This window comes from Pholcus phalangioides, unplaced genomic scaffold (assembly GCF_987345545.1).
Source record: "Pholcus phalangioides strain wild (caught in Gottingen) unplaced genomic scaffold, Ppha-v1.0 ptg000022l_1, whole genome shotgun sequence".
In the NCBI taxonomy this organism is placed as follows: domain Eukaryota; kingdom Metazoa; phylum Arthropoda; class Arachnida; order Araneae; family Pholcidae; genus Pholcus; species Pholcus phalangioides.
In genome coordinates this window covers 20,603,069-20,625,776 of record NW_028301615.1, presented here as the reverse complement: position 1 = coordinate 20,625,776, position 22,708 = coordinate 20,603,069, and the positions used below count along the sequence as shown (strand labels likewise).

Sequence of the window (22,708 nt, the reverse complement as noted above, 5' to 3'; positions counted from 1 at the left end):
ATATTTTGCTGATGCCATCTGCGGGCATATTCGGCTGCTGCTGAGCTAAGCCGATCTTTCCATAAGCCGCTTTTTTTTTTCTTGTTTTGGTCGAAGATCTGCTTTACTTAGATGCCGATACGTATTCCTAACACATTCCCCCCCGTTGGCTAAACACAGTTCTGTCATACGTATCTGTATATGGACATACATACATACATCCAGAGAGAGAATGTCCGAAGGCTCCCGTATTCCATTCCAGGCACGATCCAGAAATTTCTCTCTCTCTCCTCGGATGATCGCATTCTCATTGATTACACTCGCAGGATTCCATTCCAACGCCTGTACACGTTTCTACTGCTTCTGCTGAATTTTTTCCACCCCCCCCCCCCCCGCTTACACTTTTCTGTGGATCAACATTTCATTGATCAAAGTATGAATTTCTATGAATTATTATTTTTCCCACTGATGCGCTTTTGTTGATATAATATGTAAGTTTCTTTTAATATTTAAGGCTGGACCGTGAATTGAACGGCGGTGCCTGGTGCCCGCAGAGACAGATCGCCAAGGACGTGCACGAATATCTGGAGATCTCTTTCCCTGTCTTGCACGTCGTCACCGCCGTGGCGACCCAAGGGCGGTTCGGCAACGGCCAGGGGCAGGAATTCGCCGAGGAGTATCTCGTCGAGTATTGGAGGCCTGGGCTGGACACCTGGAAGAGGTTTCGCAATAGGACTAACCATGAGGTAAGCCGTCTTCCACACTTTTACCGACTCTAACAATCCTTCACGGAACCACACTTACAAAGCAGTGTTTCTCAACGTGTGCACCGCGTCTCCTTGGGGTGGAAACCGCCAACCATTACCGGGGAGTGCCCCGGCGAGCTGACCTTATGTTCCTTTTCAATTTCTGAGGTGCCGCGCATATATGTCCACTACTGCAGGGGAACTGAGCATGGGCGGAGATACGGGGGGGAGGGGCTTGAGAGGGGGCATTGCCCCCCCCCCAGCATTAAAGGTGAAGTCGACTGATCTAATGCGTATATGTATAGAGGAATTGACATCTTCATCATGCCCCCCCCCCAGACTTCCAAGTCTATCCCGCCTATGCAGGGAGACAAAAGTTTGGGAACCACTGCTCTAAAAGCGATGGTGTCCAACTTTTTTTGGGGATGCGGTGCTCTTAAAGTGATATGTAAATGTACTGAGGGTCACAAATGATCTCTAAATTCATCGCGGCTGCTTAAGTGACCTGGAACTGTGCCGCGGACGCGACTGGAGCGACCGAGACTCCCAGGCTTATTGTCCAATGGGGAATCGGGTGCCTCCGGATAGTTATTGTGTGCCACGGAACACTTAATTGAAAATATGGCACGAGCCACTTAAGCAATCTGTAAATGTGCCGCGGGTTACTCAAGTCGGGGTTAAAATCCTTGAATACTAGCGAGTCGCTATTATTCACAATTTTTGCCAATTTGGCTACTTTTTTCAGCTTATCAGCTTAAATACCACAGATAGTGAGAAATCAAATTGGAAACTTATCAAAAATTATTTCACACATTAGATGTCAAAAATCATGGAAGACACCAAACGTGAAAAAATTAAGCAGATAAATCGCCATTTCTGATTTGGTAATAATAATAAACATGGCACTATTCCAACGTACGTAGCGTCCATTGTGATGGAGATATTTTGATGAAACTTGATGGTATAGGATATATAGAGTCTAAGGTTGGGAACCTATATTATAGACCATGGGAAAAAAGAAAGATTCAATAAAAAAATAGTTCAATTTTTGACCACCAGGTGGAAAAGATTATTCTGACACTTCTCCGACCTATGTACCACTTGTGTGTGGAGGACGTATTTCATTGAAACGTGGTCATTATTTAGACCATGGGGAAAAGATAACTGCGATAAAGAAAATTGCCACTTTTTCACCTGGTGGTGAAAAATGGAACTATTTTTAATTGAATCTTTCTTTCCCATATATCCTATACCACCAAGTTTTATCAGAATGGGCACTACACATGTCTGAGTAGTGCAACTAAGAACAACGTAATCGTTGACTTGGGGGGGGGGGGTGGGTGGGTAGGGGCCCAAGTGCTTTCTCATATATATTGGTACCCGTCCGTATTCAAGATCATTCGGTCTCGCAATTTCCCAATGGTCCCCAATTTGGTGTCGGGGCTTTAAAAAATGCATAAACAAACAAGGTATACGGCTTTTTTTGTTACAGTTGCGGTCGGTGTCGGAAGCACAAAAGCGAACAAATAATATTTTTTTTTTCTCAGAAAAATTTTCCTCCACCCTGTGAACTCGTTTTGAACGAGTATATACCCATACATAGCGTGTGTGTCCGTTATCCAAAGACGTGGTGGCATGTATGGTGTTCGTGAGAACGTCCATTAAGGACTCGCTGGTGGTTTGGGAAAGAAACGATTGGCGTTTGGAGAGAGAGAGAGAGAGATGTTGGTTCTCTCTCGATGGAGAGAGAGAAAGAGAGGGAACCTTTCTCTCTTATATAAGAGATGAAGGTTTTGGTGGAAACATAAAAGAGAGGAGAAAAATTCTTTTCTCCCGGTTTTTTTTCTTTTTTCCGGGATAAAGGGAAAAAAAATTGGGAAAATTTTTTTTTCATCACTTTGTGAAAAATGGAAGCGTTGGGAAAAAAAAACCGGAGTTTTGTGTAAAATGGAACAAATATATATTTCTTTCCCGTGGTCTCTGACGAGAAAACACTCCAAAACTGAATTCATGCATGAGGATTAAAAACCTGGAAAAGGGGAATTTTTCTGTATATCTGGAGAGTAGGGGCTGTATATCAACTGACCATTGGCTTACTTGTAGCTTGAATTTGTCTGGGTTGGTAGATTCTATTAATCTAAATACGGGACGTTTTTTTTCTCGGTGACTCGGAAGATATGCGTGTCAGCACCAACTGATAGTCTCGCCAAAAGAGCAATTAAGCCAATTAAAATTGTCAGCATAAACGCGGGTTATTTTGTGGCCTGGGGCGTTACTTTGTCCCAAAACGAAAAAATTATTTAAACAGGCTGGGGGGGGGGGGGGGGGGGCTACAGGTTGATTACTTCAGGTTAGCATGATAGCCGGTGATTTCGCCAGGCCTGTAGCACTAGTGAGGCAAGGCCTCCTCACGCTGCTCGTGACGTCGCGCAAGTAGTCCATCTTCACGCAGAATATTTAGAGGAGGAATTCCGCTGCACGTGCTAGTGTCATCGTTGTGCGGAAAAGAAACGATCGGGCACAGAGTTGGCGATTTCTATGCCGCCACGTCCGTTCACCGTGCTGTGTTTGCGAGCCAACCAGAAAGATTCCACGCCAAAATAAGATGTTGTAGTTCAAAGTGGCAAACTTGCTAAGTAGTCTTATCGGACTACTCTCGTGACGTCACAGATGAACTTGACAACCCGTGCGGGACAAGCCGACTTTCAGTAGAGTTCCATTATTCACCGTTAGGTTGCAGCAGTGCTGTTTCCCTAACTTTGTTAAATAAACATGTCTGGTTGATGTCAAACTTCAATTCATGAAATGAAGCAAAAGGTTGAGATTTCATTAACTCGATCTTATTTAAAATTAAATTTTAATTTAAAAATTTTGTAATTTAAATTTGAAAATTTAAAAAAAATTGTAATTTAAAGTTTAAATTTAAAAAATTTAATTTTAAATAAGATTGAGTTAATGAAATCTCAACCTATTGCTTCATTTCATGAATTGAACAGTTTCCTTCCAATTTTTATTCAATTACATTGATGTCATGGTGTTTTATCATGCGCTCCAGCTGTTTTTAATGCATGTTTTTGAAAAATTACAAAAAATCGAGTATCTAAGGTTATGTAAAATTTTACACCAACATTGGATAGCACATACAATCAAGAACATGTGTAAAATATTTGGAATAAATCTATGGTTAAATAGCATTTTTAATGATATTTGTATTAGAGCAATAGTTTTTCATCATGTTAAAAGTTATAAGACCCCCTTAACGGAATCCTCAGATGCGGTGACCCCTCTTTTACGGCGAAATAATATTTACTCATTTATGTAATAAAAGTATACATTTCAAACGCCTGATTAACGGTCATCCTTTTACGGACGAATTTTTTTTTTGTCCCGTTGGTGTCCGTAAAAGAGAGGTTTTACTGTATTAAAATGCGTAGCTATCCAATGAAGGCAAATACTGAAATACAGTACGTGTATGTTCAACGCCACCCCAAAGCATATGTAAAATACATATTCAATTTTTTCCCCCCTGCTCAGCATTTGGAAAAGGATTCCGTTTTTTCCCGAATAAATACAGGAAGAGCTTTTTCTACCCCCCTTCCTATTTCTTCCGCGAATTCCAGGATTTAGATCCTGGGAAGTTGGGCACGATTCCATTATGTATTTCCCTAACATTAAATTACAGTTTTCCTTTTTTTTTCGCTGGTGGGTGCTGTATATTCCTGGAATCGGGTCGGAGTCCTGGGAAAGCAGATAGATCTAAATTCATATTACAGTATACATGGTTTGTTGTTCCCAAGTTCGAGGCGCGAATGCGAGCCGATCTCCCCTTTAAAAAGTCCTCGCCACAGCGAGCAACAGGCCTACAACAATGCAATTATTCAATCATTGCATTTCACTCATAGTTAGAGAAATTCATGGCAGATGGAAGCTCTATACGCAACGAGCATTACACAGAAACAAACTTTACGTCAGGTTCGTTACACATACACACACATTCCAACATATACCAATTCGTTAGAAACTCCGCAGAGGAATATGGACGAGGTGCATGTGTGGTTCCGTAGAAGTAGTGTACAGGGTGTCCTGTAAGTGCTAGCACGGCCTTGATCTTGGATCAACTGGAGATAATTGTTGGATATAACTGGAGATAATTATAATCCCCGAGAAGGGGGGTCCAGGATCTTAGAGAAGGAAAAGACTTATTATTTTACATCAAACTACAGGTACTGGATATTTTGTAAAGGGGGTTAGTGCAGGGGTTTCAGAGTAGAGTTCCTCGTGGAACCCTTGATCGTTATAAGGCTAGTCAGCGGAATTCTTGATGATAATGAAGCTGTTATACGAAACTCGAACAAATTTTTGAATATTTATCGAAAATAAAATGTCCCTACTGCCGTCTCAACGTCGTCATAGCTCCAAGGAAAAATGAAAAGAGCTCAGTCACCACCTCTTAATCAGGGGCGTACAGGGGCCGAGGTGTGTGTGTGTGTGTGTGAGATTCTCATTCTTTCTCGCACTATAAATCCATAATAGAGGGGCACGTGAAGAATCTAACCTAGAAACACACCAAAGATATCAACATGGGCCCCCCCCCCAGTGCAGGATGGTGTGAGTGGGGGGAATGGGTATCCGTGCCGTGCCCGATTGAACTCATGATTGGGACTCACTAGGGTGGAGCCCTGTCATCCTATTGGGAGGCATATTTACGAATCAAGAGCTTTGATTATAACCGTCACCAGAATAAGAGCTCCCGTACAAGAACTCTGACATTTGCTTTTACTGAAATAAACATGATGCTATCGTTGAATCATAGGGTGTTCACCTGAGATGTCGGTGGATATCTTCTGCGAACGAAATCAAGTATCTATCCTAAATGGTTTAAATGAGCACCATGACCCCCCCCCCCTCTCCACAAGAGTAGGGCTGACGGGGCTCTAGACGGGGGAGGTCGGGGACAAATCTCATTACATTTTTTTTACACTATATATTTATTATAGAGGAGGGCCGCACTATGAAGATCTTAGTCTAAGGGACCTGGCTGCATGATGTGGGAGAATGGGGGACATGATGAGCACCGAGATGCTCGCGGAGAAAGGGAAAAATTTATTCCTATACATGAAATGCGCTTTGTCTTTTATTTCACCTGCACTGACTTGTTGTTTCTCTGCTCACAGAATTTCGATATCTGTGCAAAACTACAAAATAGCATGCTACCTTAGGCCATGTCCACACTCATATACAAAGTCGCAGCACAAATCGGGTATTCTGCGGATTTTTCATAGATAAAAGTCTTAATTCTAAGTCGCAGAACACTTCGCACTGGTATACAAAAACCGCGCAACACGTACGTGTTCTGCGACTTGTCGCTCAGCAAATCAAGTGATTAGTTGCGCGCGCGGCTTTGTATACGATTGTGTGTATATGGCCTTATACAATATAGGATTTAGTTTCTGCTGCGCAGCCAAAAAAAAAAAAAACTTTGTAATATGCACGGCAGCAGTGTTGGCCAATACGCATCTAGACACCTGATGCATTGCCTTTCTCAGTTAGGGGCCGTTCAAGTATTACGTCATCGTCGATGGGGGGAGGGGGTTTCCGATTTGCTGAGTTTTGATGACAAGGAGGAGGGAGGGTTAATGCTTACGTCATCAACCACCCTTTATGAAAATATGAGTTAGGATTCAGAGGGGCAGAGCTGATGACGAAATTTTGCTGACAAGTGGGCGGGGGGGGGGGGGGGGTGTCAGCGTTTTGCTGACTTTTGCTGACAAGGGGGGGGAGGGGTCAAAAATGGCAAAAAATTTGCTTACGTAATACTTGAACGGCCCCTTACTTTTGTCCGTAACCACCAAACGAGTGAAAATAAAATTTTATTAGCAAAAATATGTGCCTTTAGAAAAGAACTATGCAGTACAGGATGTGTTTATATGTAATACATCATTTATAACTAGAACCTCTTCCGCCAGCTTCTTTTTTTTTTGTTTTTTTTTTTGTGGAATTCATTTTAATCCACTGCAATTTGCAGTAATGCTGCATTTCCCGCAATTGTGATTTTTTTTTTTCATAATTTCGCCAATATTTGGCAACTTTGTTTAGTTTTGGCGATGTCCCATATTTTCGCGTATTCGGAATTCCAATTTCCCTCGAGGAAATATGGTCAGCCTAGGAAAATCATAATTTTGCTTACCTTAGATAGGTATGGCACCGAAAATAAACTGCTTGTTAGGAAGGAATGTTTCCTCAGAACTTGAGATTATTTGGAATCGACTGATTCAATGGGCGAAACTTCAATCTAATTCCCCGCAAAGCAATGTGGATTTCTGGGAATCCACAATTATGGAAGATTTCGTTATCGGCGCAAATCGTGAGTTTCCCGCCGATATTTCGGGAAACCAGAAATGTAGCTTAATGAATGAATTAAAACATAACCTCACCAGGGTTAACGAATTCATACCTACAGCAAATGACTATGAACCTGCAGATGATAAGGCAGCATAATTGTTTCTGCTAGAAATGTTTTCGGTAAAACGTGCGAGAGGCGTGCACCGAAGAAAATAAAATCTAAAAATAAAACGAAATTGGAAACCATCAAAATTAAGACAGTTGTTGTCAGTTCGAAGCAAATTAATGATCGGGAAGATAACCCAAAAAACCCGAGAGGTCAATTAGAGATTAGCGGTGAAGAAGATGGGTACACAACACTGCGGAAGATGCCAATTTTGTGGTTAGAGTCAGAGCTAATTCGTCGTCTAATCCTGCCTCAGCAGTTGCAGATCAATCGTCGGAGACATAAGTTGCTTTTGATTTGAACAGTTAATTAAGTGATGGTTATGAGCGGGACTCGGATGGCGATTTTGTTCCCGTGGTTCATAAAGATACCTACCAACGTATGAAAAAAATATCAAAATATCCCCTCCCCCCTCGAGATCACAGATATGACGAACTGTGAAATATATGACGAGACATATGACGAAATTTGGAAGGGAAGCTGAAAAAATTTTGCACTGGACCGTTCAAAATGTGCGATAACGGTTTAAATTTTACGTGGATTCACCGAAGCACTGGGTTCAGGCATCACCTCCTAGAGATAGAAGGACTCTGCACTGTTTGCCATAAACGTCATTCAGACTACCTAGCAAGTTTGCCACATTTTGAAACACAGCATCCTATTTCGTCTCTTCTTGTTATGACGTAGAATCTTCCTGATTGGCTCACAAATACCGCGTAGTGATTGGATGTGGGGCATAGAAATCACCAATTCTGAACCCGATCATTTCTTTCCCTCACAACGATGTTACTGGCACGAGCAGGGAATTTTTTTTCCCCTGAATATTCTGAGGGAAAATGGACTGCTTACTGACGTCACAAGCTGAGTACAGAGGCCTTATATCTCTAGGAGGTTCTGGTCACTAGATTTCTTCAGAACAATAGGTTCTGAATATCTGTGATGGTTTTTCATTCTGCACTGTATAGTTATTTTCTAAAAGGCATATTTTGGCTTTGACCTTTGAAAACCAGACACACCCCCGCTTCCCATCTCATTGAGATATCGAAGCGTTCCCGGAGGATGGGTGTGTCTGGAAACTTTATTAAATATCTTCAGAATAATAAATAAAAATATTACATATAGATTGCACGTATAAATTCACATATAATCAATGTTCGTATCATAATATTAACAACTGTAAAATTTACATCATTATCTTCTGAACGTTCGTGATTCCATCCGAAGACGAACATTCTAGCGTCCATGCGCTCTAAACAGCTTCCCTTGACACTACTACTAAACCACGCATGTACCTCGTCCATATTCCCCTGCGGAACCTATAACGAATCGGTACATCCTGGAATGTGCGTGTGCGTGTAGTGAAACCCGACGTGAAGCTTGTTTCTGTGTGATGCTTGTTATGTGTAGTGCTGACATCAGCCACCAGTTTTTCTAACTATGAGTGAAGTGTAATGATGGAATAATTGTATCGTTGTAGGCCTGTTGCTCTCTGCGGCAAGACTTTTTAATGGGGAGATCGGCTCGCATTTGCGCCTCGAAGTTGGGAACCACAGGAAACCAACTTCAGCCGACCACCACTGTGGCGACGGAGGAGTTCGAACCCGGATCTTCGCGATGCGAGTCCATCACTATGACCACTACAGCAGCCTTCCCTTAACACTGTGGTCATAGCTTTGTTGAGGTACATTCTTGAAGAGTCCGTTGGTCCGTAAAATCTCACCGAGATAGTGGATGATCCTGGAGTGTCCTGTAATACTTGTGGTATACAAGACGGGTATAAATCGTCTCTCTGCAACGCCGGCCCGTCATTGTTGTCATGCGTTGCTTAATAGTCCTATACAGGAAGATATAATGACTCCTGATGTTTCTCCAAATAAGGTGTATTAATAAGTCTTAGACAAGTCGCACAGACATCCGTGGGAAGCAGTAACCGACGGGCCACTTAACTGAAGTGTAGGCGCGTAACTTACACAGTTCATCTACGGATGGTAAATAAAATTGTGGAATCGCGACTTCATTGATCATTTTGATCACACCACGGTCATTTTCTGCACGCGAGGGCTAATTAGACCGGGACCTACAATTTATTGCCGATTCCGAACGGCAGGCTTGTATTTTATACTCGTCGAGAGGTTGGTGCGCAAACCCCTCGATGGAGGACTCCCTGCGGTAGCAATTTTTTGCTGCGGTCAAGTCGCCGTTTTTGAATCGCGACTTCGACGTGATGAATTATCGCTAATATATATCTGATCTCAATTTGTCGGTGGTTTATACGTCCTTACGTACTGATCTTTGATTTGGATCTGAAAGGTATAATTGTTAGATCACGCTCATTTTATAGTAAACAGTTGATTTGAATAATCGTAATATCGCCAAGACTAATTAAGATTGATTGTCTCTGGAATAAAATCTCAATTTACAAGTTGATTAGACATTCGTCAGTACGAAATGTCGATAGGCGCAACGTCGCTTGGCTCTCAGTAGATGGGTTTCAGCGACGAGGCTGCGGATCGTATATTCTAGTAGGGTCTGGGCGAAAGCACCTAGCTGGTACATAGTCGTCATCAGCACCTCGTTTACGCTTCGTGCCAACCCATTTGGTATGGATATGATGAAGATTTATGTCCAGGAATTGGATCAGCTATCATATTTTGGCTGATAAAATTTTCTTTTTGCCCGATTGTTTGGTTAAGGACAAACGTAACTGGGAAAGGCAGTAGCATCGGAGCCTCGGGGTGCTCCAGCAACCAGGGCTATGTTATCGCATGGGCCCACCAACCATGGCCCGAAGGGCTTTCTCTGATTCATAGGGGCACTTCACGATAATGGGACAATTAAGGATAAACGGCACTTATTTTTCCAAGTGGAAATTCGATCGATTGACAAGAACCACATAGTTTTATTGGCCCTCCCCGGAGGCGGATTTATCGTTTTGTGGCCCGTGGACTGTACAAATTTTGCCGTCATTCACCCATTCTAGTCTAGCTTTCTTGACTACTCATTCCTCCAAATTAGCCGCCCTGCACGCCCCTCCCACTCCGTAAATATGCCTCCGTGGTCTATTCAATCTCTCGGTAGTTCACCTGCTTTCACATTCTCTAGGTCGCTGTTTTCGTTCCTCGCTCAGCAGGTCATTCTTTTGGTCACTCACATGCTCCCACATTCTCTAGGTTTACGCAGCTACTTTTTTACAATTCAAAACAAAGAACAGTTCTGCGAGAATCAATAACAAGAAAGTTTTCTTTGAAAGCTATCCTGTACTTTTAAGGGTTTCCGTATTTTATCAAATTTACCAAGATGCTTGGGTACTATGCATAATCGCTAGTAAAAGTGATAAATTTTTAACGAAATTTATCAAACTTACCAGAGTGCTCGGTGATTATGCATAATAACCAGTTACTATGGATAATAACCGGATTTATCACATTCTGTGTAACATACATATTGAAAGTATTGAGACCCAAAATATAGGTATATCAATCGTGGATCGTCATGATGAAGGAGGATGACTAGGTAACATTGAGCCTTACGTCCCGTATTTCACGGGACAGAACAAAAATTTTCACTATTGTTTTTTTACACATGATTCACTGAACTCATTACTCTCTCCAGCGAACAAGCTGTCTGTCCACCACGTCGGGCACACGTCAACTCCAAGAATGGTCATCAAAACGACATCTTTTCGTGTCCATCCGTACAACCATATTGTTCCCGGTGTCCGAGATTATACCGAAAATAGTGGGGGATAGACTGTCCATGAGGATGGTCGATTGAAAGCTGAGGGAACGAATGGAAATCAGCAGTTTTTCTTTTAGGGGGAGGGGGTTGGTACATCATTGTTGGGGATGCCGCAGGTGTTCTTCGAATAAAGATACGGTGGCTTAACTCGATAGAATCTAGTGGGTAGTGATGGGAAATGAACACATCCAGAAAGAGAAAGCCTACTGGTCTTCCCTCCGTGTTGCAGGGTCCGTCCTGGAAGTATAAGCCTCTCTTTTTTTTTACGGTAGGGAATAGCGATTGATGGCTGATCTTGTTTGATATGCCGTTCCTGATCTACGTACAATTTTCAAGTGGAGGGGGAAAGTATGTCGCGGGAACTATATATGGGTTCTTTCGAAGCATATGTCCCTCACTTCCACGTAAGTTATTCCATTTCACTTTCTCCCTACCAACGGAAACGTCCGATATTTTTTCCCCTCGAGCAATTTCTAAACGCAGTAGTCCTGGAGGGATCCAATTCGTTTTGGACATTCGCGGAATTTCGGTCTTGTGTATTTCTTTTGGATTTTGTTTGTTGGGATAGAAAGCTTGCATTTTTGGAAAAGGATGTTTGTGTGGATATGGTGTGTACACATTATCTCTCTCTACAACAACGGGATTTTACGGAAGGGAATGTCACGCCGTCCAAAATCTGACTTTCGCAGCGATTTTGTTCCGATTATGATGATGATGGTTGGTTGTCTCAATGGAGAGATGTAAGCAGGCGGTTCAAGAGGACCTGGGCCGTGTATGTTTTGTGAACCTAACTGAAGTTTGTTTCCGTGTAATGCTTGTTATAATGCTGCCATCTGCCATTAGTTTCTATTAATTATGAGTGAAGTGTAATGACTGAATATTTGTACCGTTGTGCAATGGCTTGTTGCTCTTTGTGGCGTGACGGTTATTTAACCTGCTGCTATCTGTGTCAGTGTCTAACTTTTATAGCTACAAATAATAAGCAACGATGTCTGACCTTGAAAATCTGCTAAACCTCAACACTACGATCGGGTTCCTAATAATTTGGTTTTACCCTCATCTCAATTTCCGAGTGAAAAAACATAACGTTCTGGTATCAGTAGTCGGTTTACCTAATGCTACCCCTACTATTTTACCGTACATGCCCCTCGTTCATATTCCTTTGCAAATTTCTAACGAATCTGTACGTGCCGGAATGCCTGTTCTGAGTGTATGTGTACCCCTGACGCATCTGTATTGTCAGAGTCGACTTGCTGGTACTACTACTAAACCAAAAATGCACCTCGTCCATATTCCTCTGCGAAACTTCTAACGAATTGGTACATGTTGGAATGCGTGTGTACGTGTAGCGAACCTGAAGTGAAGTTTGTTTCTGTGTAATGCTTGTTATGTGTAGTGCTGCCATCTGCCATTAGTTTTTCTAACTAAGTGAAGTGCAATGATTGAAGAACTATCGTTGTAGGATTGTTGCTCTCTGTGGCGAAACTTTCTAACGAAGAAATCGACCCGCATTCGCGCCTCAAAGGAACCACAGAAAACCAACTTCATCCGACCTCCACTGTTGCGACTTGCTGGTACTGCCATCTGTCTTCTATATTTTGAAGTGGGGATTTTGAATGAAGAAGATTGAATAAGGAAGATTGAATTGAGAGAACTGAATGAACCGGACACGACCAGGCTCTGCCGCATTTGCGATTTTAGCTCATAAGGAAGGGGGTCCAAAGGTGTTATCCTCAAAAAATTGTAAAAAAAATTAAGTATATTCATCTCTCCCAGATACGCACAAAAACAAAAAATTTGCGGCGGAATACAATTATTAAAGCTGCAAAAAAGTATTCAAAATGGCAACAGTTGGCTACTCATGATCTCTCGCGCTCCTTGGCGATATCTTTAAAAACATCTTTTACCTCTTTTCTCCAGCTTTTCTTCTCCTAGAAACTCCAGTTGTTTCTCTTTTCTTCTTTCTTTCCTCTTGTCTGTACTGTATCTAATCTCGTGTTTGAATGGTGTCTTGGCGAGACGTCATTCAAACAACACCAGATTAGACACAGCACAGACAAGAGAGAGAAAGAAAGAAGAGAAAAAGAGAAACAACTAGAGTTTCTAGGAAAAGAAAAGGTGGAGAAAAGAAGGAAAAGAATTTTTTGTAGATATCGCCAAGGAAGTGCGAGTGATGATGAGTGGCCATCTGTAGCCATTTTAAATAACTTTAACTTCTTTCGCTCGTCTGTGCTGTATCTGATCTTGTGTTGTTTGAATGACATCTCGGAGTGTCGTGAATATTATATAGCCCTGTATTTACAAAAAAAAATCCCTGGTAGCCAATTCCGCGAGAAGCTGGCAACTGAGAAATAGCTCAAAACTACATAAATTGTTCCAGAAACCACGGGTCAATAATCACAGATGTAAGTGAAAAATAAAAGTCCGGGAAGATCACAATCTTCAAGACACACACACACACGTCAGGCTCATCTCCACCGTCGACACGAACTTCAAGATGAACGGGTATGATATGATCCCCAACCCTCTCTCTCTCTCCAGGATCTTCCCGAACCTCGTTAAGATCATCTCGTTGTCCAGGATCACGATCTTCACATAACCCTTTTTTTTTTCTCCTCCTACCATTCCTTTTCCTGCTTCTTCTGGCAACTGACTTTCACGCCCGGGCGAATTCCCAAGGCAAACAATTACCTTCGGTGTATTCCGCTGAAATGAACACGTTGGGGCCCATTTCTCCGACTCGTTTGGACTCGAGACCACATTCTCCTCCGGATCTCGTTTGCAGTCCGGGAGAAGGCACAGATAGGGGGGAGAGAGAAGCAAAGCCGCTTATATACGGCCACGAGATAAATAACAGTAGAGCGGGGGGGGGGGGGGGGTTGGAGGATGCAACACGCAGGAGGAAGTTATGGATGCCTCTGGCAAAAACCGTTATCCAACAGCATCACGTAGCCTCTCAGAAATGTAGTTGATTGCTGTAATCTGATTACACAGACACCATTCGAGCGACTAAACACTAGGCGGAGTTAGGGTGGTGGTTGTTTTTTTAGGCCACTTGAGCCCGTTTCTATAGCATTGGCTTTACCTTACAACTTTGCTTTTTGTGGTGGCTAATGCGTTTTAAAAAAACACGTCAGAAGTTAATGGTTCGTACGTAGTGTGAGAATTACTGCTCATTAGTTTTTAAGTTTTGGTGATGCATGGGAACACGTTTCTTTGGACGCGTCTATTTGAATCTGAAGAACTTCAATTTCACTTCGAGTACGAAATATAACGTAGTTGATATCAGTAAGCCGCTATGCGCGGGCGTGTGGGCATCGTCATGGACTCGCATCGTGGGGTTTGACCCCCCCCCCCCCGCGACAACCCACCGACGGCATAGTGGTAGTCGACTGAAGTTGATTTACTGTAGTTTTCCAATCGATTGGTTTCCGAGCCAATCTTCCGTATAAAAAAAGTCTCTCCGAAGAGAGCATTCAAACCTAAAATGCTTACAAAAATTCACGCGAGAAAAACAACCAGCAAATTAATTTGTCTGGCAAATGGCAGCACTTTGGAAAAACAACACATAACAAGCATTCTAGAGAAACAAATTTCATGTCAGGTTCGCAACACGTATACGCCCATTCCGACATGTACCCATTCGTTAGAAATTCCGTTGAGGAATAAGGATGAGGTGCATATGCGGTTTGGTTGTAGTAGTTGATGTCACTAAGATTGGCCTTCGAGAAACCGACTTGGCTCATGTTTTCATCGGCTGTACTTTGCCTTCCAAATGCATCTAAAACGCGTTTTTCTTTTTATTCCATGCTGCCCAAAACTCCCCCCCCCCCCCAATGTGGCCCAAAACTGTTGTTTCCCCCATTGTTGCTGCACAAAATTGTTTTTTCTCCAATGCGGTTTTTTTTCCTCAGTGTGCCACAAAAAAAAGTGTTTTTTATTCCTTCCAATGGGGCCCAAAAGAATCCACCCCAATTGGGCCCCTGAATGGTTGCTTCTTCCCCCCCCCCCCCAATGATTCTCAAAATCCCTTTTTTCGACTACCTCTTGCTCTGAAAATCTAGTGATAATTTAATCATTTCATCATTTTTGTCGCACCACGGTCATTTTCTGCTCACGAGGGCTAATTAGACCGGGACTTACAATTTATTGCCGATTCCGAACGGCAGGCTTGTTCTTTATACTCATCGAGAGGTTGGTGCGCTAACCCCTCGATGGCATAGCTGCCAACTTTTGAAAATGAAAATTCGGGAGATTTTCGCGCACACCCGCATTTTATGCTAAAACCACTCCCTAATAAATACAATAGGGATTTTTCCAAATAAAATATGGATTTTCCAAACATAAAAGTTGAAGCGTAGGGAATAAAATCCCTACTCAAAAAATGAAGTTAAATTAAAATAGGGATTTTACACACATGGAAGTTAAACCCTTGGGAATAAAATTCCTACGCAAAAAACAAGTGAAATTGGGGGCCAAAACTTCAATGATGTAAAAATAAATATTGTGTTCAATCAGAAACGCTGTGAACAAACATTCTGCGCGAATGACCCCAAAATCATCGGAAGATGAAGGAAAACACCGTCAATTTTTGAAGAACACTGACTTTTTGTGACACTTGATGTTTTTTTTCATTTCACGAGTGATGATGGCAGTGTTTCCATGACCGATGTTTATGTCCGTAACACAACTTGTACAAAAAGGAAAAGTCAGCCCTCTTCTGGAACGTTTGATGAAAGGAAATTCATCGGAATAAGTATCTTTAAAATTGATTAAATATGTTTTTGCTTATCAGTATTCATGCTTTGTTATATCGCACGTACCTAACTTCAACAAAAGAAATTTTGACCACATGTGCATCACCATAATCTTCAATTATTATCCAGGACTATTGGCTGCTAAGCCATTTCCCTGCACGATAAGACAAACAACTTTCTTGTTACCATCAGAGGGTTTGTAAAACTTCCTTAAAAAGGGAATTTCCCCATTTACGACGTGTGACGTCATTTCGAAAGGGAAAAAAAAGAGGCTTCATGCCCCACACGAAATTCCTTAGGGATTGTTTTCATAAGCGGGGATTTTTTTAATGAAGTAGGGAATTTTTAGGGACAATTAGGGATTTTTGTGATTTTCGTAAAAATTCGGGAGATTTAAGAACATTTCGGGAGATCGAGCGATGAAGATAAAATTCGGGAGATTCCCGAAAAATTCGGGAGACTTGGCAGCTATGCGATGGGGACTCCATGCGGTAGCAATTTTTTCTGTGGTCACGTAGACGTTTCTGTTGCACCCGTGTCAGGGAAGTTTTCTGACAAGAACGAACCGGATATCGAACTCGCAACACCTCTAAACATCCTGCGGTACTTTAGGTGAGCATGTTACCGACCTGGGCTACCGCGCCCCTGAAAATCTAGTGGCTACACCAAAATATCAACGCCATCTGGACAGATGATGAATGTAGAATGTGTCGTTTTCCACAATATAGTTAGATTTGGCGATGATTTGGACCATAAAAGTTGCTCCTCCGCCCTATTAAGTGTCCACCTAAACTAGGATTGTCCAAACTGTGGCCTGAAATATATATTGATGTAGACCAATGAGCAATTTTAAATATTTTCCCATTATTTCAATACTAAATCCGATAAATTTCAAGTATCTTTCGCCATTGAGTAGATTGAGCGAAAGTCTCTGCTCCTTTTGTTTTTCACTTCAAATAGTTAATTTGGCTTCGAATTGCCTTCATCATCCATATAAGCTGGTACATATATCAAATATGATCCTATAAACAGTTTTTTTCCTCTCAATGCAGTCTAAAACAGTTTGTCTTTCAATTTCACCAAGAAGTCCTGAAAGAATCAAGTTTGGGTCGTGACCCATAGCCCAAGAATCCCTTCACGTAAGTGGATTTTTTATGACCCATCTCGTAAGTCCCTGCGAATCAAGTTTGGGTCGTGATCCTTAGTTCGAGAATCCTTGACGGTTAGTGAATCTGAACGACCCATTTCGAAGTCGCGGTGACTCAAATTTGGGACACGACCCGTAAGTTAAGAATTAGCTGATTAAGTAATAGCATTAGCTGAAGACGAAAATGAATTTCACTAGCATTACAATTCGGAATTAGAGTTTCTAAGAACGGAAAGGTGTGTTGCCCTCGCCTCTTAGCTAGAAACTTAGGCTTATGCCACTTTCCTATGACAAGCACGCTACTGATAGAATAGCTTTTGACGTATATGCGACCCAGACACGTTTTGTCATTACATATTCAATCAGATAGGTGAGAACGCAGCTGCGGTAAGCGGTGAATTTCTTGGGTAAACATTTGAACTGCACTGATTCGGATTGAGATAATGAATATGGCTAATGAAAGCAAACCTATCTCGCAATCTCTGTTATTCGACTGGAGCACGGAATATCTAATTTTGCTTGAAGCAGGATGGGTAGGAACGACTTCCAGGAATGAAACTCGTGAAACCTGGAAAATAATCGAAAAAGAAGCGGCGCCAAAAGAACACGCCAAACCCGCTAGCTCTGATTCGTGACGTCTTATTTCGTGTCGGGTGAATGTCCCTGTGGTTTCAGAAAGAAAGCCACTTATGAATTCTTCTGCGCAAGCTCCAAGAGTCTGAAACCTGGTAATTCTTTTCTGATTAAAATCCGATACTTTTAAATGCATGGCACCCACAAATCTCCGAGTATATGCAATGTATTGGACATTGACGAACAGATTAGGTGACGAACCTTCCGGAAGTTTTGCGGATGTCGAGGAATATTTCCAAGTCTTGATCGATGATATGATTTTAAATACTATCGATATTTATTTATTTTTTTGGAAAATTAAGGCAGGTTTCCAAGCCTCATTTGAGAAATTAGAGAATCTCTTAAATACATCGAATTTCGACCACTGATCTAATGACTCATCTTTTGATGGGTGGCAGCTGCACATGCTTAGCTCGTATGGTCATTCCAACTGCAGTCAAGTCTTTTAAGACTGAACGTGTGACTGATTTCCGGTCTAGTAGTACAAGACTGACCATATTTACTCGAGAAATACACGGGAATTTTTGAGATCCCAAATACCGGAAAATACGGCCAACTGTCGCCAAAAATGATGCCAAATGTAAGCAAAATCACCAATTACGACTGAAAAATTGCTAAACGGCGGGAAATGAAGCGCTATGGCACAACCGCAGTCGATTGAAATGTAATTCAACCAAAAACGTAGATATGGAACGTAAAAGAATGAAAAATTTGAGAGATGAGTATTTATATTTTAACCGAGCAAAAAACGTCATAATTAACATAATTTAATTAATAAGTGGGAAAATAATTTTTCTTCGGTTGAGACGAATTATATAAAACATACGTAATCTCCGTTGAAAATACGGGAAAAAATACATTTCTATAAAAATTTGGGATGGTCCCTACAGAGAAAAATACGGAAATGTCCCATGAAATCCGTGTGAATATGGTCATCCTAAATACAAGTGAAAATTTGAGGTGATAAAAATTAAAGCATATATTCTCAACTAATGACCCGTGGGCCAAATGTGACCCTCGGAGTCATCTAATGTGGCCCGTGGCTTCAAACTTAATTTTGTAAAAATGCAGCACGTAATCAGATTCTCTCAAGGGATATGCGGGACATTTATAGATAACTTAAGGGACCTCTGGGGCACTGTTGTGGATCACTTGAGTTTCACGCTGCACATTCTTACCTCACTTAAGTGAAAAGCGGCAAATTCCCGCATCACATAAAAGTTTTCGCTGCATATTTCCAGCTCACTTAACCCTCTAAGCGGCATCTACGAGACATATCGATATCGCCACCTTAAAAGCCTCTTATTTTAGCATTAGAAAGACTAGACATTTTGTAAAATTGATCCATCGATGGAACACTTTTTTCCCCCTATACTCCTTCAGCAAGCCGCTGTGGTGGTCGAGTGGTCATAGTGACGGACTCGCATCGCGGGGACCCGAGTTCGAGCCCCACCGTCACCACAGTGGTGGTCGGCTAAAGTTGGTTTTCTGTGGTTCCCAACTTCGAGGCGCAAATGTGAGCCGATCTCCCCGTTAAAAAAATCTCGCCACAGAGAGCAACAGTCCTACAAACAGTATTCAGTCACTACACATCACTCACTTCACTTCTGAGATATAGATGGCAGCACTGAAAAATCATACACAACACTAGATACGCACTCAAACTGTTAGGTACACACACTTACACTTCCGGCACAACTCACTAGGTAGTAAATTGCCTATGGCGATAGACCTAAGTTGTGCTCGGTTTGGAAAAAAAAAACTCCTTTTTTTCAGCAGCTTGCACCTGCTGAAAATCGGAAGAAAGCCTACTTCGTTAAAAAAATGTGGTATTTTACAGTCAGAAAATATAGTAAAAAAATATGGTATTTTCTGTTGGGCCGCTTAACCATTCAATTGAACCATGGCGCATTTTCCAGATGATAGCACTGAAAAACCAAACACAACCCTACATACGCACTCAAACAATTTTACTTAACAGCGAGAAGGAAAGAAAGATTCCACATTTTGGCAAAAAAAGTGTTGATTTTGGGAAAACAAATTCCCCAATAAATTCTGTTAAGCTAACACTTTACAAATCTGGTGATAAATTTTCCAATATAGTGGGGCGAAGGTAACACGTAATAACAAGGTTAACATCACTCTACATGACGAGAGAAAAAGCGTCAAACGTGAAAGAAAATAACTGAACTTTTCTTCCAATGGGATTGAATATTTCAGTTCATTTGCAATTAGCGGCAACCCCCCCCCCCCCCGGATTGGGGGAATTTTTCTTTTATAGTTGGGTGTTTGTTCTGCACCTCCTAGAGATAGAAGGGCTCCGCACGGGTTGTCAAGTTCATCTGTAACTACCTAGAAAGTTTGCCGCATTTTGAACCACAGCATCCTATTCCGTTTCTTATTTTGGCGAATCTTCTTGGTTGGCTCACAAATACCGCATGGTGATTGGATGTGGGGCATAGAAATCGGCAATTCTGAGCCAGATCGTTTCTTTTCCTCACAACGATGATACTGGTATGAGCAGGAAATTTTTTTCCATGAATATTCTGAGGGAAAATTGGCTACTTGCTGACGTTATGAGCAGAGTGCGGGGGGGGGGGGGCCTTCTATCTAGGCTGACCATATTTCCTAGAGAGAAATTGAGATTCCAAATACGGGGAAATACGGGACATCGCCAATTATCGCCAAAACCGAACAAAGTTGCCAAATATTGCCGAAGTTTCGAAAAAATCACAATGGCGGGAAATGAAACGTTATTGCAAATTGCAGTGGATTGAAAATGAATTCCACGAAAAAAAAACGTTCACCAAGACAAATGTGTGGAAATATTCCCATTTATAGTTGTAATTATCATAATATAATTTATGAGTTGAAAAATAATGTCAATCTTTGACTTCAATAAAGAATAAAAACTCAAGTAGGCTTCGTGTAAAATACAGGAAAAACCGGGATCGCCAAAAAAACAGAAAATACCGGGACTGTCCCGGGAAAATACAGGACGTATGGTCACCATACTTCTATCTCTAGGAGATGCTGGTTTGGCGCGTAAGTGACGGTTAAAAAACAGACGTCGTCACAAAATTTCAAAACGTAATTATAACTCCCTTAATATTCGTCCGATCATAAAACGGAAAACACTTTTCAATATTAGTTTTTCACAAGGAATCACTTGCGTAAAATTATTGGGCGGTCGATAGTATCCACCCTGTATTGAAGAATTTGGAAATCTGGTGCGGTTCTAAATTTACTGAGCTCGTCAATAAAAATACAGCAAACGACGCATTCAAATTTCTAGACAATTTCTTCCACCTATTTTCCCCTCTCAAAGTTGCATATTCATTTTTTAGACACCATTTACATTGTCCACACGAAATGGTCCCTTTTTGAAAACTGGAATAAATATGGAGTAGACAAAATACCTAAAGAGAATAAGAAAATAACAAAAAAAATTTAAAAACTGGAACTGAAAACTTTAAACGTGCTGGAGCTCCCCTGACAAGGAACAAAAAAAAAGGGGGGACGTTCTTTTGCCTAGGAAAAATATTTTTTAGCTGACGGGATTTTTCCGGGACATTTTTTTAACAATTTCTCGGAATTCCCAAATGCCCAGAAGCAATCTCAACTCTCGGACGACCGACCGACCGACCACCTGTCATGGCATTTCAAAATCGTTCACAGCTGCATTCCGCGACGAAATGCGATCCGGGGGATCGGGAATCATCTGTGGATAATAGTCTACCTTCCATTTTCTTCTTCGTATTTACGGAATGAGCATTTGCAATATTTCTATACCGACATCCATCACGACAGTTGTATTGCAGACTGGTGCACTGGGGGTCTTCAACCTTTCAGACATTGCGGGCCAAACTGAACTTTAAGAGAAGCCCGCGGGCCACTAAGTCATACTTTCTTTCCGTTATTAAACAGGGTTCTCCAAATTTATTTATCACTTTTATTCATACTCTGAATTTATTTCATTAAATTTTAATTTGCATTCATTTTTAAATAACTTCCTTCCATTAATTATTCTTTTTAATAAGTTATTTCTTTTGTTAAATCTGAAATTTGTCCCGATAATTCTGAAACTATTTTTTTTATTAATTTTAAATTTTCATTAATTAGGAAATCACTTCTCTCAGTAATTCTGCAACTATTTTTTCATTAATTATGAATTTTCATCAATTATGAAATTATTTTTTCAATAACTCTATTGAAACCTTTTATTAAGGTGTGTTTCTTTGCAAATTCTTTCCTCTGCAAATTCTATAATTACTTATACCTTTCGGATGTCGAATTCAGCCTCTCGAGATATGTAGTATATGAAACCATAGGCCTCAAAAACTGTTTTGGCTCAGGATCCACCGAATTTGTTACGACGGGGCCCTTTTACCAAATGCGCATCATTGCTATTGAATCTGGAAAGTATCTGGCAGTTCCAAATACAGCAGTATAGATTTTCAGTGGCCCTCTTTAACAATTTTTTTTTTTTAATTTAATAGTTTTTCTGTGTGAAGTAGCTGTTATCTAAGAAATCTTGGAGGGGCCACGGGTTGAAGACCCCAGGACTAGTGGATAGGACCTTTTGAAATTTGTGGGTTACTGACCAGAAATCGACAATGGACAATTTCAGGGATTTTTAAATTTCAGGGCCAATCAGCATGATGAAATACCACTAACCCCATTGCACAGTGCAAAACACTGTTGGTTTTTCGCTAAATGCACACCTTTTAGATCATTGTTCTTCATCCGCTGAGACTCTACCGGCCCGCAAAAATTCTATGTATATGCTTTATTACTGCAGATTTTAAAAGATTTAAATATACTGTCTCAATCTGTTTTTGCCTTATCAACTGGTCTGCAACTTATTTTCCTATTTATTTTTTCGCCTGTCCGCAAATTAGCTGGTTCGCTAATTATCTCGTAATCGGTCCGTAAATTGTTCTTCATATTTATTTTTGCGATCCTCAAATCATCCCCTTCAATTCATTTAATATTTGTATTTCCGCAAATTGTTATTTTTACCGCTCTGGAAATTATTTCTTCTGTTTTTGCAGGTCGGCAAATTATTTCACTTAGTTATTTGTTTTGCCGATCAGCAAATCATTTATTTGCCAATCTGCAAGTTATTTCTTTTATCTATTAATTTTTTTTTTTTTTTGCTGGTCCGCTTATTATTTCTCCTATTTTTTTTTTCTCCTAT

General features: G+C 41.1%; 1 protein-coding gene across 1 annotated transcript in view; it reads left to right on the top strand.

The window, feature by feature from the left end:
* The window catches only part of Ddr (discoidin domain-containing receptor 2), a 275,303-nt gene that overhangs the window by 195,197 nt on the left and 57,398 nt on the right, over positions 1-22,708 (top strand). Inside the window, exon 4 of the mRNA XM_089249384.1 lies at positions 494-725. Coding sequence (XP_089105510.1) covers positions 494-725 — 232 coding nt within the window. The remainder of the gene's footprint in view (positions 1-493; positions 726-22,708) is intronic.